The sequence below is a fragment of the Sceloporus occidentalis genome, unplaced genomic scaffold (genome assembly GCF_023333645.1).
Source record: "Sceloporus occidentalis isolate IW3139 unplaced genomic scaffold, rSceOcc1.0.p SCAF_1, whole genome shotgun sequence".
NCBI lineage: Eukaryota > Metazoa > Chordata > Lepidosauria > Squamata > Phrynosomatidae > Sceloporus > Sceloporus occidentalis.
The window spans coordinates 279,585,650-279,600,715 of record NW_028316981.1 but is presented as its reverse complement, the minus strand read 5'-3'; the positions used below and the strand labels follow the sequence as shown (position 1 = coordinate 279,600,715).

Genomic DNA, 15,066 nt, shown 5'->3' with positions numbered 1-15,066 from the left:
TGAATAAAAACACTGAGGCTGAAAGGCTGTTGCTCCAGAACATCAAGAAAAGCTTATTTTCTTGGAGTAAGATGCACAAAGGGAAAAAGTAAGTTAACTTAAATATAGGCTCAGCATGTAGAATTCTACACTGTGGAACTCTGAGAACAGTAACAGTGTACGGCCAGCATCATTAGTGACATACTGAAGAGTAAGTCCACCTTATCCTTGTGGATTTTTGTCATTGCAAGGGTTGGTATGAGTCTTTCTTCTGCAACATTCAAAGCACCCCCTCCCCAGTAGCCTGCAGCCACTCCCCACATAGTCATTCTCTTGCTCTCTACAGACAGCAATAGGGATTAGACAAACATAGCCAGAATTATGATAGCATCCATGAAAACCTGCAGAGGGCTCTAGCAGAGCTTGTTGGAAGATATCCTTGATCTTTACCTAGCTATGGCAGTAACCTGTAATCTCACACAATTTCATGATTCCCATTCCTGATTTAAAGGTCTGTCACATTCACACAGGTCGGGTTTTCCTTTAAAACAACGTGTGTGCTTCCCATGTGCATTGCTTCAAGAAAAAATGTGCTTTATTAAAATCTGTATCTTGTACCCACCCCTACCCACAAAACAGCCACAGCAGTACACTCCAGTAGTTGGAAGCTGCCTTCCGGGGGTGGCATGTTACATGAAGAGATACTGTACACCTCCATTGATAATGGCTGAAAAGGGATGTATGTGCACATAACCCAGGTTACACAAGCATATATCATCAGTAGGATTCTAACTAGGGTTGCCATTAGTCCGGACCTCCAAACTGGGACATTGGAAGCAGCCCAGGCGGAGAAGGAATCCACCCCCAGGGAGGCTTTCTTTTTCCTCTTGGGCTCCGTTTTTGACAACGGAGCCCAGGGAGAAAAGAATCCTCGCTGAGGGGAGGATTCCTTCTCCACTTGGGCTCCATTGGAAGCAGCCCAGGCGGAGAAGGAATCCACCCCAAGGGAGGCTTTCTTTTCCCCTTGGGCTCCGTTTTTCCCAACGGAGCCCAGGGGGAAAAGAATCCTCGCTGAGGGGAGGATTCCTTCTCCACTTGGGCTCCATTCTCAGCAAAGACGGAGCCCAGGCGGAGAAGGAATCCTCCCCTCAGGGAGGCTTTTTTTCCCCCCACCTGGGCTCCATTTTTGCTGGCGGAGCTCAGGCGGGGAAAGAAGTCTGGCCTCAGCAGGCGAGGCTTCTTTCCCTCCCTCGGCTCCAGCGGAGCCAAAGAGGGGAGGAAAGCCCCCCGCCAAAGGAGAGAGGCCTACAGAGGCCTCTCTCTCTTTCCCCCACCACCGCTGTTGCACACTTTGCAACAAAGTCCGGGGGCGGGGGAAATCCCGGGGGCGGGGCCAACCCGGGGCGGGACCGTGCGGACCAGCCCAAAACTGGGAATGTCCCGCCCACAGGCGGGATATGGCAAGCCTAATTCTAACCAATGTATTTTTTTTGTATTTACATTTTTCCAAACCACATTCGTTTTGAACATAATTTCACTCTTTAGTACAACTGACAGTTACTCAATTTATAAATCTTTATTGATATTGGTATTTATAAAGAACATTGATCTTGGATCTATATCAACATATGAAGCCTCATACATCAGATATTATTGAAATATATAGCTACATACAACAAATATATAGCTACATACAAGAGCATTTTAACTTGTTTCAACACCTCATTGCTATGTAGAGCTCATTTTCAGAGCTAGTACTAAAGCCTAGAGATGTGACAGAAATAATCTCAGCTACTTGATTGGTGCACCAGTGCAAGATATTGGAATGGACTGCAATGTATGTATAATGAATACATACTTTAAAATGACTTATTAGAGGTCTTATATTCTTCAGTTTTCCACTCAATTTTAAAATTATAGATGTAGCAAATGAGCAAAACATTGTAATGAATGAACAAAACATATTTTCCAAAAAGTACCTGTACCATTTTATTTTCATAAATAATGCTCTACTTGGAAATGGGTCGGGCTGGGGAACCCAGAGAAAGTTAAGTCCTGCTTTGACTTCAATCCTAAAAATGTTAACTAGACAGTAAACAGAAAACTGAAAAGCAATCAGCTACTGGAATAGTTGGTAGATGGAAAGCTCAATGACTGTAGGAAGCCACATGATGGTCCACCAGCAGAGAAAGAGTTAGACTTACAGAATATAACTTACACTGCTGGAGGCTCTATCAAAGTGCTACTAATAAAGCAACAACTGAGAGGGGTGAAAATGGCTGTTTAAGAGTATGTTGGGACACACAAGGATCCAAATAGTTATAAGCCCTCTTGCTTCCCTGATGTGTCCCCTGCAAAGCTGCCACCCCCATCAAGAGTCAATGAAGGTAAACTGTAAAATAATCTGTACCTGATCTCCTATCCTACCATGGAATGCTGATGGGGCTTTAGAAGTTCTGCAAAAATTCCCAACCCCAGCCATAGGACTTGTGATGGGCTCTCCCCATTATCTGGGCAGCACAGCTGAGGGGTATAGTCTCCCTTTCAAGTAAACAAATGGTTAATGATGTATTGGGTTAAGTTACATTTATTGGGAGTCAGGGGCACAGAGATCATGAGAGATAACTGACCAATGAGAATGAGCAGAAGAGCAACTTTTCAAGATGCCTCCCAAAGAGGTTATAAAAACCCGAAGAGGAACATGAGGCAGAGAGTTGAGCAAAGTGAGACTTAGGACTGAGAGGCCTACTGCACCTAATGGGAGTGCTGACTGTAGGCTGGACAATGCAGGTCTAGACTCCAAATTTCCCCATGAACATCAGGGACTCAGACTCCATCAGCTACACAAAACATGTATTAGCTGGGTGCAATAGGAAAATTATGTTTATGTTTACCTTTGGCTGAATATGACTTAGGCTTTTGTAATTTTCTAACTTCAAGTAACTGCTTGAAGAACCGCGTCTTCATGTAACTTATTTCAACACCTCAACATTTAGACTAAAGGCTTCTTTAAATATCTGCTTTCCTCCCAGATTCCTGCATGTGGCTTTTGCTTGGGATGTGCAGATGCCTCTGCAGAGTCAGAGGCAGAAAAAGCACAAGTCAAGTTCCTCAATAACGTCTCACTGAGTTACTGATTAAGGGCTGGGTGGGTTAAAATCAGTGGGTGGTGGCAGCTCAGCTAGATGATCTTTAGGGGACCCATCTCCTACCGAAGAGTGAAAGACAAAACTTCATGACATGTCTGTTCTGCTAGTTTTGAAGATATACACTTAAGCATCAAATTAGAGTAAATGTTTTTAACACATGAGAGTCATAGTATGTGATTGTCCTCACCTAAATATTATAAATGTAGCATGCTTTGCTTTGTGAGTGGTCACTGAAAAGTAAACATGGATTTAATTTGTAAGTCTGATTGCTGAAGCATACATCGGATTTATCTCAGGGAATACACATTTTTTTAGTGTCTAGTTTTACACTATAGTTGGTCTGTTTAACCATTTGTATATACCTAAATCCCAATCATTTCAAGAAGATTGGAGAAGATAAAGATTCTCAGAAGTGTGCATACTGTAAATTGGGAGTTTACAATAAATTCTGATGTCTTGTGAATGCTTCTAATATCTGAAATTTCACATAAATTCATATGGATAAGAATACTTTTCATAAATGAAAATATTACAGTGTAATATTTGCATTTCTCAGGTTTATTATACTTTAAACTTATAATTAGCGAGATCAGTTTGCAATCATCTTCACAATGAATGTCAATTATACATTAATGCATTTATTTCAGTACATAAGAAATTGCTAATAATTTATGCTTTAACTTTGGATTTGAATGTCTGTTTGTTGAAGAGCTCTTTCAGCTGTTGCTCAGTTGTTGCTTCTTTCTGCTGAATCAGCTCAGCATCTCCTTTGGTCACTCCCCATTCATCTGGTTTTGACTGTGAAGGGCAATAGGGGCGGCCTGAAGCAGGCAGCAGATTCTCCCAGTACTCTTTCCTAGCCCTGGGTACAGAGAGATAAAATCTATTGTTCATTTACACAAAACATGATTATGTCTGTCAACAGATAGTCATAAAGAATCTAATTCTAACCCTAAATGTGCAAAAATCTATTTTTATTACTTGCTTTAAGACATTCCAGGATATGGACAGACTGTTACTAGAAATTACTTCTGTAGCTGAAAACAGTGATCAAAATGAAACAAAAATACTCCTCAATCTATGATAACCTAAAAGACAAGTGTCATTTAGGCAATCCAGTTTTTTTCAGTACTGAAATGGCAATATCACCACATTTAGGGCAAGTTGTATTTTATGCCAATCACATCCCAGTCCTTGTTTAAACATTGCATACCTTTTTGTAACTGAATTTCCCCCTTGTAATCAGTTTAAATGAGGTTTCAAGTCAGACCACCCAACAAGCTTCAAAGTTGCATAGCAATTCTGTGTAAATAATTTCTATTAACCCATGGCTTAGTTGCAACCAGGAGAGCAATAACACAAAGTAAATAAAAAAAGAAGGCAACTCAGATTTAATATCAAATTGGTCTAAATTTCCCAACATGTTTTGAATGTAGATGTTCTTTTCTCAGGGAAACTACTTACCATATAGATTAAGTAGTCAGTATTATGACTGAATTCAATTTCCCCAGATTTATTGCACAAAACACCCTGCCAGTTCAGTGTGAAGAGGGCAGCATTTCTACTGCCTATTAATCCTAATGAGGTTTATGATCATACAACTGCTGGATAAAAGTTAGTCTACAGTAAACCTGAGATTTAACTCCATTCAAACAGAATTGAGTTAATCTAATCTTGATCTATATTTTTGATTACTTAAATGATCTTAATTTATATGCTCAGGATCTCACACTCTTTTGCTGCCATCTTGATATTTATTGTCTATAAATTTCACTTACAAAACTTCTAGCATACACAGTTTGGAATAATGACACAGAGTTCTACTTCTTCTAAGTACTTTGCTATCTGGGGCAACAATTTCTAAGAAGGAAGTATGTTCAGTGGGCTGTTTAAGTGCCAAAGTTAAAAATAAACTTACCTCGCTCTGACCCATGGCTTGGTATGCATGCTCAAATCGCTCCCCCAGCTGCCATGTTTTTCAGATGCACGTGGTAAGAAGCCTCTTTCAGGGGCCAGCTCCTCAGCAATTGCTCTGATGTGATATGGTTCAAATCCACAGCACCCTCCAATATATCTGATCCCTAAGTTATATGCCTCCCTTGCATATTTGTGGACATCCCATCTGGTTAGGATTCTTGGTTCCAAAGCTGTTGATGACAATCAATTGCTCTTACTTCATTGTTACCTGAATATTCAGTTAATATTTTGCACAGATTTGATAAAACTGTCATTATTATACCTGAAATATACAAAACATTCTTATTTTCTTTAGACATTGCAAGCCCAGTTAATAAAACTATGCATCTGATATACTTTCTGGTTCCTTAACAAATTCCAGGCAGTGAAAGAAGTAATCTATCTATGAATGTATTCTTCCTTACTCCAGAAAGCAGTCAATCGAAAGGGTCATTCTTGGAGGAAAAGTCTCCAATACAGAAACACTTTCCTTTCAAGTGTTTCACAAAATAACTCAAACTGTTTTTTTTAAAGTACTTTTTTCTTATTTTCACATGTATACATTTATAATTCATCTGCCTTCTTCAGGAGAAGCATGCATATTTTGGCTCAGTCATTAAACAGCAAAGAGACTGCAGTCAGGAAAATCAGCAGAGAGTTGGACTTGGAAGAGCAACTAAGAAGGATCTAGACAAGATCCTGACATTCCTCCTATTGTATTTTTGGGGTCTCACTGATGATGTTTGTAATGAGAGTGTGACTTTTACTATATAGGTCTTCCACTGAAGTTCATTTTCTCAATTAAACTTTTGGTTACCAGACTGAATTTTTTTTTTGTTCTTTTAGCATTATGATCACTTTCTTTTTGTTCTTTTAGGCTACATGGCTATAATTTAAAAAAATAAATAGAAGTGCAAGACAGAGATCATGGCTACTGGAAGAGCAAGATGGAAGGAGATGTTGAGTTTCAACTGTCAATTACTTTATTTCTATCCCGCCTTTCCCCCAGAACTGGGATTCAAGGCATTCATGGAGGGGATGGTAGGAAGACAAGTCCACACCATAGCTTAACAGCACTAAAAGTGGTATGGAGGTTTCTGTTCACCTTGGTTCCTTTCATTACATTTACCATTTCTCCCCTCCTCTTCTTTTAGGATTCTAATGGTAGAATAGTAAAGCACTTTAACATTAGTTTTGTTTTTTTAAAAAAGTAAATAAATAAATGTGTAAGAAAACCATGCCCACACCATAACTTAACTAGTACAAAATTGGTTTCATTCTTAACCCCACAATACATATACCTTCTGTAATACAAGTCTTATGTCTTCAATGACATTAATTCCCATGGACATAAGAAAAAAGTTTTAATGGTATTTGATGTACTGTGTTACTATTCTTTCAACTTGATATCTACCAAGAACAAGAATATTCAACTCTTACCAAAAGGAAATTCTGGGAGGTCAATGAAACCCTGCTTTCCACAGTCAGGAGTATGAAAAGCAAGCGGTTGTGTCATCAAATGTGCTTTTACTTTAGCAGCAGCCAAACCTTCTTTCATGAGTTTCACAGTTTTGAGGCTAGTGGCTGGGTCAAAATGGCAGTTTACTCCAACAATAGAAGCTCCTAAAGAATAAGTAGAAAAGACTTCCATAATGTCTAGATTCATTCTTCAGGAATGTCAAACCACTTCCTCTGCATGCACTCAAAACACTTGCCACCCCACAGTTTATCTGCACAAGTTGACTAGATTAGTAGTTAATTCTTAACTTAAACATTGGTGATAGGGTTTTATCCTCCAATACCTCTGAAGCAGCAGACTAGTTTAGGGGCCTTAGGGACACATTGTTCACAATCCTATTCTTGAGCAAAGTAAACCCACTGAATCAACTACACTGACTTACATGTTCTAGTGATTCAATGATTCTAGTCTTGTCAGGAATAACCATTAGTCCTCAGACTCTGTTCTTGACTGGTTTAGATCTAATTTGACAGATAGATCTTTTGTAGTTGTGACAGGTGGTCAGGTTTCATCTTCTGTTCCCCTATCTGTTGGAGTTTCCCAGGGCTCTGTTCTGGGTCCCCTTCTGTTTTCTCTCTACATACTGTCCCTAGGAAAATTAACTAGTTCTTTTGGCTTTTCCTATCATTTGTACGCCAATGACACTCAGCTGTATCTTTCCACCCCTGACCTTCCTCCTGGTCTTGAACAGCAAGGTTCATCTTGTCTTACAGCTGTCTCTCAGTAGATGCGGCATCGACGCTTGAAGCTCAATATGTCTAAGTCTACTCTTCAACACTCCTTTTCTGTTTCTGTTGATGACATTTCTATTCGACCAGTCCAGCAAACCCGTAGTTTTCGTTTTATTTTTTATTCTTCTCTGTTGTGTATCCCCCAGATCCAGACCACAGCTAAGGCATGTAGACTCTTTTCATACAATATTGACAAAATCTGACCATATCTCTATGTCTCTACTGCAAGATTCTGGTCCATGCCCTAGTGGTATCACAACTTGATTTCTGTAACATTCTTCTGGCTGGGCTTCCTCTTTCTCACCTCCATCCTTTAATTTCTATCCAGCATTCAGCTGCTGGATACATTATTACATCTGCCCACCGCTCTGACCATATCTCTCCTTTGTTGGCATCCCTTCACTGGCTCCCCCTCCCTTTCCGTATTCAGTATAAACTCCTGTTGTTGACTTTTAAAGCCCTCCATGGGCTGGCCCCTCCTTATCTATCAAACCTTCTTTCTCCTCACCTTCCCGCTCAGGCCCTCCATTCTGGTAGTCAAGGTCTGCTGTCTCAGCCCAGGATTTTCTCTGCCCCGTCCCGGATTCATCCCTTTTCACTTGCTGCCCCTCACTCTTGGAACCTCCTTCCCCCACGAACACGTCTCATCACTTCTTTAACTACTTTCAAAACTGAGTTGAAGACCATCCTGTTCAGAGAAGCATTCCCAGGCATTGCGTGACTATTATTTGCTATTTGATGTTGTTAATTTGTTGCCTGTTTTACTGAACCCTTTCCTATATTGTTATGTATTATTTGTATGCATTATGCTATTGTTTGTTAGACTGTAAGCCATGGGCAGGTTTACTGTTCTCTATTTTATTGTTTGCATATACAGCACTGTGCATATCTGCAGTGCTATATAAATAAAACATAATAATAATAATAATAATAATAATAATAATAATAATAATAATAGGATTCCAGCCATTGTACAGTACACATATACCTCACAAGCTATGAAGTGAAACTGCTTGTGAGGTCAGGAGTAACAGTCAGGAGGTTGTTCTCAATGCTCCTACTAGCTTCTATAGCCTGGGGCCATTGTTTCATCTGCCTAGTGGTAGGCCTGGCTCTAGATTTTTTCTTCAATCTACCTAAGTGTAGCTTATGTAGAATGTGTATCTACTGCTTCAGCTCATCTTATGCTGCTAATATTTTTCACCAAGTATCAATGGAGAAAAGAAACAAAGAATCTTACCAGCATTTACAAGTCGAACAGCACATTCTCCAGGCGTTATACCATGCATGTCTCCTTCTGGACCAATGCACAGACTAGCTGCAACGGGCAGCCCAGATTCCTTTAAGGTCTCAACTGCCCACACAGCTTCTTCAACATGTTCAAAATACTAAATAAAATAAAATAAAATAATGGTAAGAGTCAATGGGTTTTCAGAAATATAAGTGAAAGGGACAAAATAAAAAGAAGTCACTAAAAATTAAGTCTCTAAATATCTTAAAGTTTTCAAACAATTTCCTTGGGGAAACTGTTTTCAATCTTACCCTTTTGAGTAAATCACAATATATATTTAGTTATGTATTGTTTTCAATAATTTATAATAAATTAAAGTAAGTGTTGTTGAATATACTGGCAAAAAGCCAAAAATTAAGATACTGGGCTCAGTGTTCAGAAACCCTGGTGCTGTGCAAGGGGACAGGGAAACCTTACACTCTGAAACAAAGCAAATGCAATCCAGATTTCTTGCAAATCGAAGCTTGCTTGTGCACTGAAATCTTTCCACCACTTCTCCCCATTGCAACCCCATGAAAACTACAAAAAAGTCCTTCTCCCACCTAATGTTTATAGATTCCCATTTCCTCCACTCTCATTTCAATTTCCAGAATTTTTTATAAATTCCCTCAGTCCTCAAAACATGCTTTATTAACAATACAAGGTCCTGTATTGTGGAAGCAGCCTTTCCACAGAATCTGATTACAGCTTTACAATTTTAAACTGTAGTGTTCTTTTTTTATAAAGCATTTACAGCATTCAAGTAATCATCATCATCATCATCATCATCATCATCAAATTTTATTTTTATTCTGCCTCTCCGACAAGATTGAGGCGGCTTACAACACACTAAAATACAACAATACAAAATAAAGCCCATTATCCCTCCTTCTAAAACAACAACATTAGAATCAACAGTAATAAAATATCATCTAGGTTATTAAAACAGTCGGACAGCAATAGAGAGATGGGCATCCTGGGGTATTCCGTGTGATGGTCCATATCAGTGGGTGCCCAAGTGAGTTACTCAGGGAAGGCCTGTCAGAAAAGAACTGTCTTGGCAGCCTTTTTAAAGCTGTCAAGATTGGTAATGTTTCGGATCCATTCCATAATTATCACCTCTCAACCCCGCAGGGCCCCCATGATCATGTACAACAGACAATTAAAACATTAAATACATGAATAAAAACATTTAAAAACAAGTTAGAACACTTTAAAGTGTTGAACTGTTGAAGGCTGGCCTAGTACCATCGGGCTAGCCTGAAGAAAGAGGCCCCTCCCTCCCTAACTGTCATCTTTCGGCCTCTGAGGGGGAGAGAAGGCTGGCCCAGTACCATCGGGCTAGCCTGAAGAAAGAGGCTCCTCCCTCCCTAACTGTCATCTTTCTGCCTCTGAGGGAGAGAGAAGGCTGGCTTAGTACCATCGGGCTAGCCTGAAGAAAGAGGCTCCTCCCTCCCTAACTGTCATCTTTCGGCCTCTGAGGGGGAGAGAAGGCTGGCCTAGTACCATCGGGCTAGCCTGAAGAAAGAGGCTCCCTCTCCCTAACTGTCATCTTTTGGCCTCTGAGGGGGAGAGAAGGCTGGCCTAGTACCATCGGGCTAGCCTGAAGAAAGAGGCTCCTCCCTCCCTAACTGTCATCTTTCGGCCTCTGAGGGGGAGAGAAGGCTGGCCTAGTACCATCAGGGGCTAGCCTGAAGAAAGAGGCTCCTCCCTCCCTAACTGTCATCTTTCGGCCTCTGAGGGGGAGAGAAGGCTGGCCTAGTACCATCGGGCTAGCCTGAAGAAAGAGGCTCCTCCCTCCCTAACTGTCATCTTTCGGCCTCTGAGGGGGAGAGAAGGCTCGCCTAGTACCATTGGGGTAGCCTGAAGAAAGAGGCTCCTCCCTTCCTAACTGTCATCTTTCGGCCTCTGAGGGGGAGAGAAGGCTGGCCTAGTACCATCGGGCTAGCCTGAAGAAAGAGGCTCCTCCCTCCCTAACTGTCATCTTTCGGCCTCTGAGGGGGAGAGAAGGCTGGCCTAGTACCATCGGGCTAGCCTGAAGAAAGAGGCTCCCTCTCCCTAACTGTCATCTTTTGGCCTCTGAGGGGGAGAGAAGGCTGGCCTAGTACCATCGGGCTAGCCTGAAGAAAGAGGCTCCTCCCTCCCTAACTGTCATCTTTCGGCCTCTGAGGGGGAGAGAAGGCTGGCCTAGTACCATCGGGCTAGCCTGAAGAAAGAGGCTCCTCCCTCCCTAACTGTCATCTTTCGGCCTCTGAGGGGGAGAGAAGGCTGGCCTAGTACCATCGGGCTAGCCTGAAGAAAGAGGCTCCCTCTCCCTAACTGTCATCTTTTGGCCTCTGAGGGGGAGAGAAGGCTGGCCTAGTACCATCGGGCTAGCCTGAAGAAAGAGGCTCCTCCCTCCCTAACTGTCATCTTTCGGCCTCTGAGGGGGAGAGAAGGCTGGCCTAGTACCATCGGGCTAGCCTGAAGAAAGAGGCTCCTCCCTCCCTAACTGTCATCTTTCGGCCTCTGAGGGGGAGAGAAGGCTCGCCTAGTACCATTGGGGTAGCCTGAAGAAAGAGGCTCCTCCCTCCCTAACTGTCATCTTTCGGCCTCTGAGGGGGAGAGAAGGCTGGCCTAGTACCATCGGGCTAGCCTGAAGAAAGAGGCTCCTCCCTCCCTAACTGTCATCTTTCGGCCTCTGAGGGGGAGAGAAGGCTGGCCTAGTACCATCGGGCTAGCCTGAAGAAAGAGGCTCCCTCTCCCTAACTGTCATCTTTTGGCCTCTGAGGGGGAGAGAAGGCTGGCCTAGTACCATCGGGCTAGCCTGAAGAAAGAGGCTCCTCCCTCCCTAACTGTCATCTTTCGGCCTCTGAGGGGGAGAGAAGGCTGGCCTAGTACCATCGGGCTAGCCTGAAGAAAGAGGCTCCTCCCTCCCTAACTGTCATCTTTCGGCCTCTGAGGGGGAGAGAAGGCTGGCCTAGTACCATCGGGCTAGCCTGAAAAAAGAGGCTCCCTCTCCCTAACTGTCATCTTTTGTCCTCTGAGGGGGAGAGAAGGCTGGCCTAGTACCATCGGGCTAGCCTGAAGAAAGAGGCTCCTCCCTCCCTAACTGTCATCTTTCGGCCTCTGAGGGGGAGAGAAGGCTGGCCTAGTACCATCGAGCTAGCCTGAAGAAAGAGGCTCCTCCCTCCCTAACTGTCATCTTTCGGCCTCTGAGGGGGAGAGAAGGCTGGCCTAGTACCATCGGGCTAGCCTGAAGAAAGAGGCTCCCTCTCCCTAACTGTCATCTTTTGGCCTCTGAGGGGGAGAGAAGGCTGGCCTAGTACCATCGGGCTAGCCTGAAGAAAGAGGCTCCTCCCTCCCTAACTGTCATCTTTCGGCCTCTGAGGGGGAGAGAAGGCTGGCCTAGTACCATCGGGCTAGCCTGAAGAAAGAGGCTCCTCCCTCCCTAACTGTCATCTTTCGGCCTCTGAGGGGGAGAGAAGGCTCGCCTAGTACCATCGGGCTAGCCTGAAGAAAGAGGCTCCTCCCTCCCTAACTGTCATCTTTCGGCCTCTGAGGGGGAGAGAAGGCTGGCCTAGTACCATCGGGCTAGCCTGAAGAAAGAGGCTCCTCCCTCCCTAACTGTCATCTTTCGGCCTCTGAGGGGGAGAGAAGGCTGGCCTAGTACCATCGGGCTAGCCTGAAGAAAGAGGCTCCTCCCTCCCTAACTGTCATCTTTCGGCCTCTGAGGGGGAGAGAAGGCTGGCCCAGTACCATCGGGCTAGCCTGAAGAAAGAGGCTCCCTCTCCCTAACTGTCATCTTTCGGCCTCTGAGGGGGAGAGAAGGCTGGCCCAGTACCATCGGGCTAGCCTGAAGAAAGAGGCTCCCTCTCCCTAACTGTCATCTTTTGGCCTCTGAGGGGGAGAGAAGGCTGGCCTAGTACCATCGGGCTAGCCTGAAGAAAGAGGCTCCTCCCTCCCTAACTGTCATCTTTCGGCCTCTGAGGGAGAGAGAAGGCTGGCCTAGTACCATCGGGCTAGCCTGAAGAAAGAGGCTCCTCCCTCCCTAACTGTCATCTTTCGGCCTCTGAGGGGGAGAGAAGGCTGGCCTAGTACCATCGGGCTAGCCTGAAGAAAGAGGCTCCTCCCTCCCTAACTGTCATCTTTCGGCCTCTGAGGGGGAGAGAAGGCTCGCCTAGTACCATTGGGGTAGCCTGAAGAAAGAGGCTCCTCCCTTCCTAACTGTCATCTTTCGGCCTCTGAGGGGGAGAGAAGGCTGGCCTAGTACCATCGGGCTAGCCTGAAGAAAGAGGCTCCTCCCTCCCTAACTGTCATCTTTCGGCCTCTGAGGGGGAGAGAAGGCTGGCCTAGTACCATCGGGCTAGCCTGAAGAAAGAGGCTCCCTCTCCCTAACTGTCATCTTTTGGCCTCTGAGGGGGAGAGAAGGCTGGCCTAGTACCATCGGGCTAGCCTGAAGAAAGAGGCTCCTCCCTCCCTAACTGTCATCTTTCGGCCTCTGAGGGGGAGAGAAGGCTGGCCTAGTACCATCGGGCTAGCCTGAAGAAAGAGGCTCCTCCCTCCCTAACTGTCATCTTTCGGCCTCTGAGGGGGAGAGAAGGCTGGCCTAGTACCATCGGGCTAGCCTGAAGAAAGAGGCTCCCTCTCCCTAACTGTCATCTTTTGGCCTCTGAGGGGGAGAGAAGGCTGGCCTAGTACCATCGGGCTAGCCTGAAGAAAGAGGCTCCTCCCTCCCTAACTGTCATCTTTCGGCCTCTGAGGGGGAGAGAAGGCTGGCCTAGTACCATCGAGCTAGCCTGAAGAAAGAGGCTCCTCCCTCCCTAACTGTCATCTTTCGGCCTCTGAGGGGGAGAGAAGGCTGGCCTAGTACCATCGGGCTAGCCTGAAGAAAGAGGCTCCCTCTCCCTAACTGTCATCTTTTGGCCTCTGAGGGGGAGAGAAGGCTGGCCTAGTACCATCGGGCTAGCCTGAAGAAAGAGGCTCCTCCCTCCCTAACTGTCATCTTTCGGCCTCTGAGGGGGAGAGAAGGCTCGCCTAGTACCATCGGGCTAGCCTGAAGAAAGAGGCTCCTCCCTCCCTAACTGTCATCTTTCGGCCTCTGAGGGGGAGAGAAGGCTGGCCTAGTACCATCGGGCTAGCCTGAAGAAAGAGGCTCCTCCCTCCCTAACTGTCATCTTTCGGCCTCTGAGGGGGAGAGAAGGCTGGCCTAGTACCATCGGGCTAGCCTGAAGAAAGAGGCTCCTCCCTCCCTAACTGTCATCTTTCGGCCTCTGAGGGGGAGAGAAGGCTGGCCCAGTACCATCGGGCTAGCCTGAAGAAAGAGGCTCCCTCTCCCTAACTGTCATCTTTCGGCCTCTGAGGGGGAGAGAAGGCTGGCCCAGTACCATCGGGCTAGCCTGAAGAAAGAGGCTCCCTCTCCCTAACTGTCATCTTTTGGCCTCTGAGGGGGAGAGAAGGCTGGCCTAGTACCATCGGGCTAGCCTGAAGAAAGAGGCTCCTCCCTCCCTAACTGTCATCTTTCGGCCTCTGAGGGAGAGAGAAGGCTGGCCTAGTACCATCGGGCTAGCCTGAAGAAAGAGGCTCCTCCCTCCCTAACTGTCATCTTTCGGCCTCTGAGGGGGAGAGAAGGCTGGCCTAGTACCATTGGGGTAGCCTGAAGAAAGAGGCTCCTCCCTCCCTAACTGTCATCTTTCGGCCTCTGAGGGAGAGAGTAGGCTGGCCCAGTTCCATCAGGGGCTAGCCTGAAGAAGAAGAGCCCTCCCTCCAGTCAATCTGCCTTGGTCCAGGCCTCCGAGGGAGAGAAGAATGCTGGACCTGATTCCCTCCCCCCTCACCATTCCCTTCTCCTTTTGTGTCGTGTCTTTTAGATTGTAAGCCTGTGGGCAGAGAACTGTCTGTTATCCCCTCTATTGTAAACCGCTCGGATTCCCAGTGATTGGGCGGTATATAAATAAAACATATTATTATTATTATTATTATTATTATTATTATTATTATTAAAAATAATTCCAGACAGTTACAACAATCAGAGTTGTTTAAGGGGCCAAACGCTATGTGAAACAACTTGATCTCAGCTGCCCATGACCATTTTTTTTTAAAAAGAGCTGATAATTGTCTAAGATAGTGGGGGTCCAGTGAAGGTTTACTCAACAGGGCTTTTACAATTACTTCTTTTTGTGGGATTGAAATATAGCCCTCTTTGAAAGTAGCAGTTACAGCTTCTATCTCCCACCTGACCAGCCCTTCTTTGGCAGCTCTAATCAGTTGAGATAGTCATGAGTCTGGCAAATTGCCTTTGCCTCTCCAATGAATGTGTCCACACCATATATTGAACACACTGGAACTTAGCTATCCAAACTGGAGAGGCCCAACACTACTTTTAATGTGGAATCAAAGTTATAGTGGATCTAAGCAATATTTAGCAAATTCATCCCAGCATATTTCTGAGTGTTCTCTTACGTGTGTGTGCGTACGTGTGCA

General features: G+C 44.8%; 1 protein-coding gene across 1 annotated transcript in view; it reads right to left on the bottom strand.

Moving 5' to 3' along the window:
* Positions 1-1,536: 1,536 nt before the first annotated feature.
* The window catches only part of LOC149323963 (betaine--homocysteine S-methyltransferase 1-like), a 28,248-nt gene continuing 14,718 nt past the window's right edge, over positions 1,537-15,066 (bottom strand). The window contains exons 5-8 of the mRNA XM_089494687.1: positions 8,575-8,722; positions 6,525-6,707; positions 5,047-5,275; positions 1,537-3,990 (exon numbers count right to left, since the gene is read on the bottom strand). Of these exons, the coding sequence (XP_089350813.1) occupies positions 3,798-3,990; positions 5,047-5,275; positions 6,525-6,707; positions 8,575-8,722 (753 nt within the window). The 3' untranslated portion in view covers positions 1,537-3,797. The remainder of the gene's footprint in view (positions 3,991-5,046; positions 5,276-6,524; positions 6,708-8,574; positions 8,723-15,066) is intronic.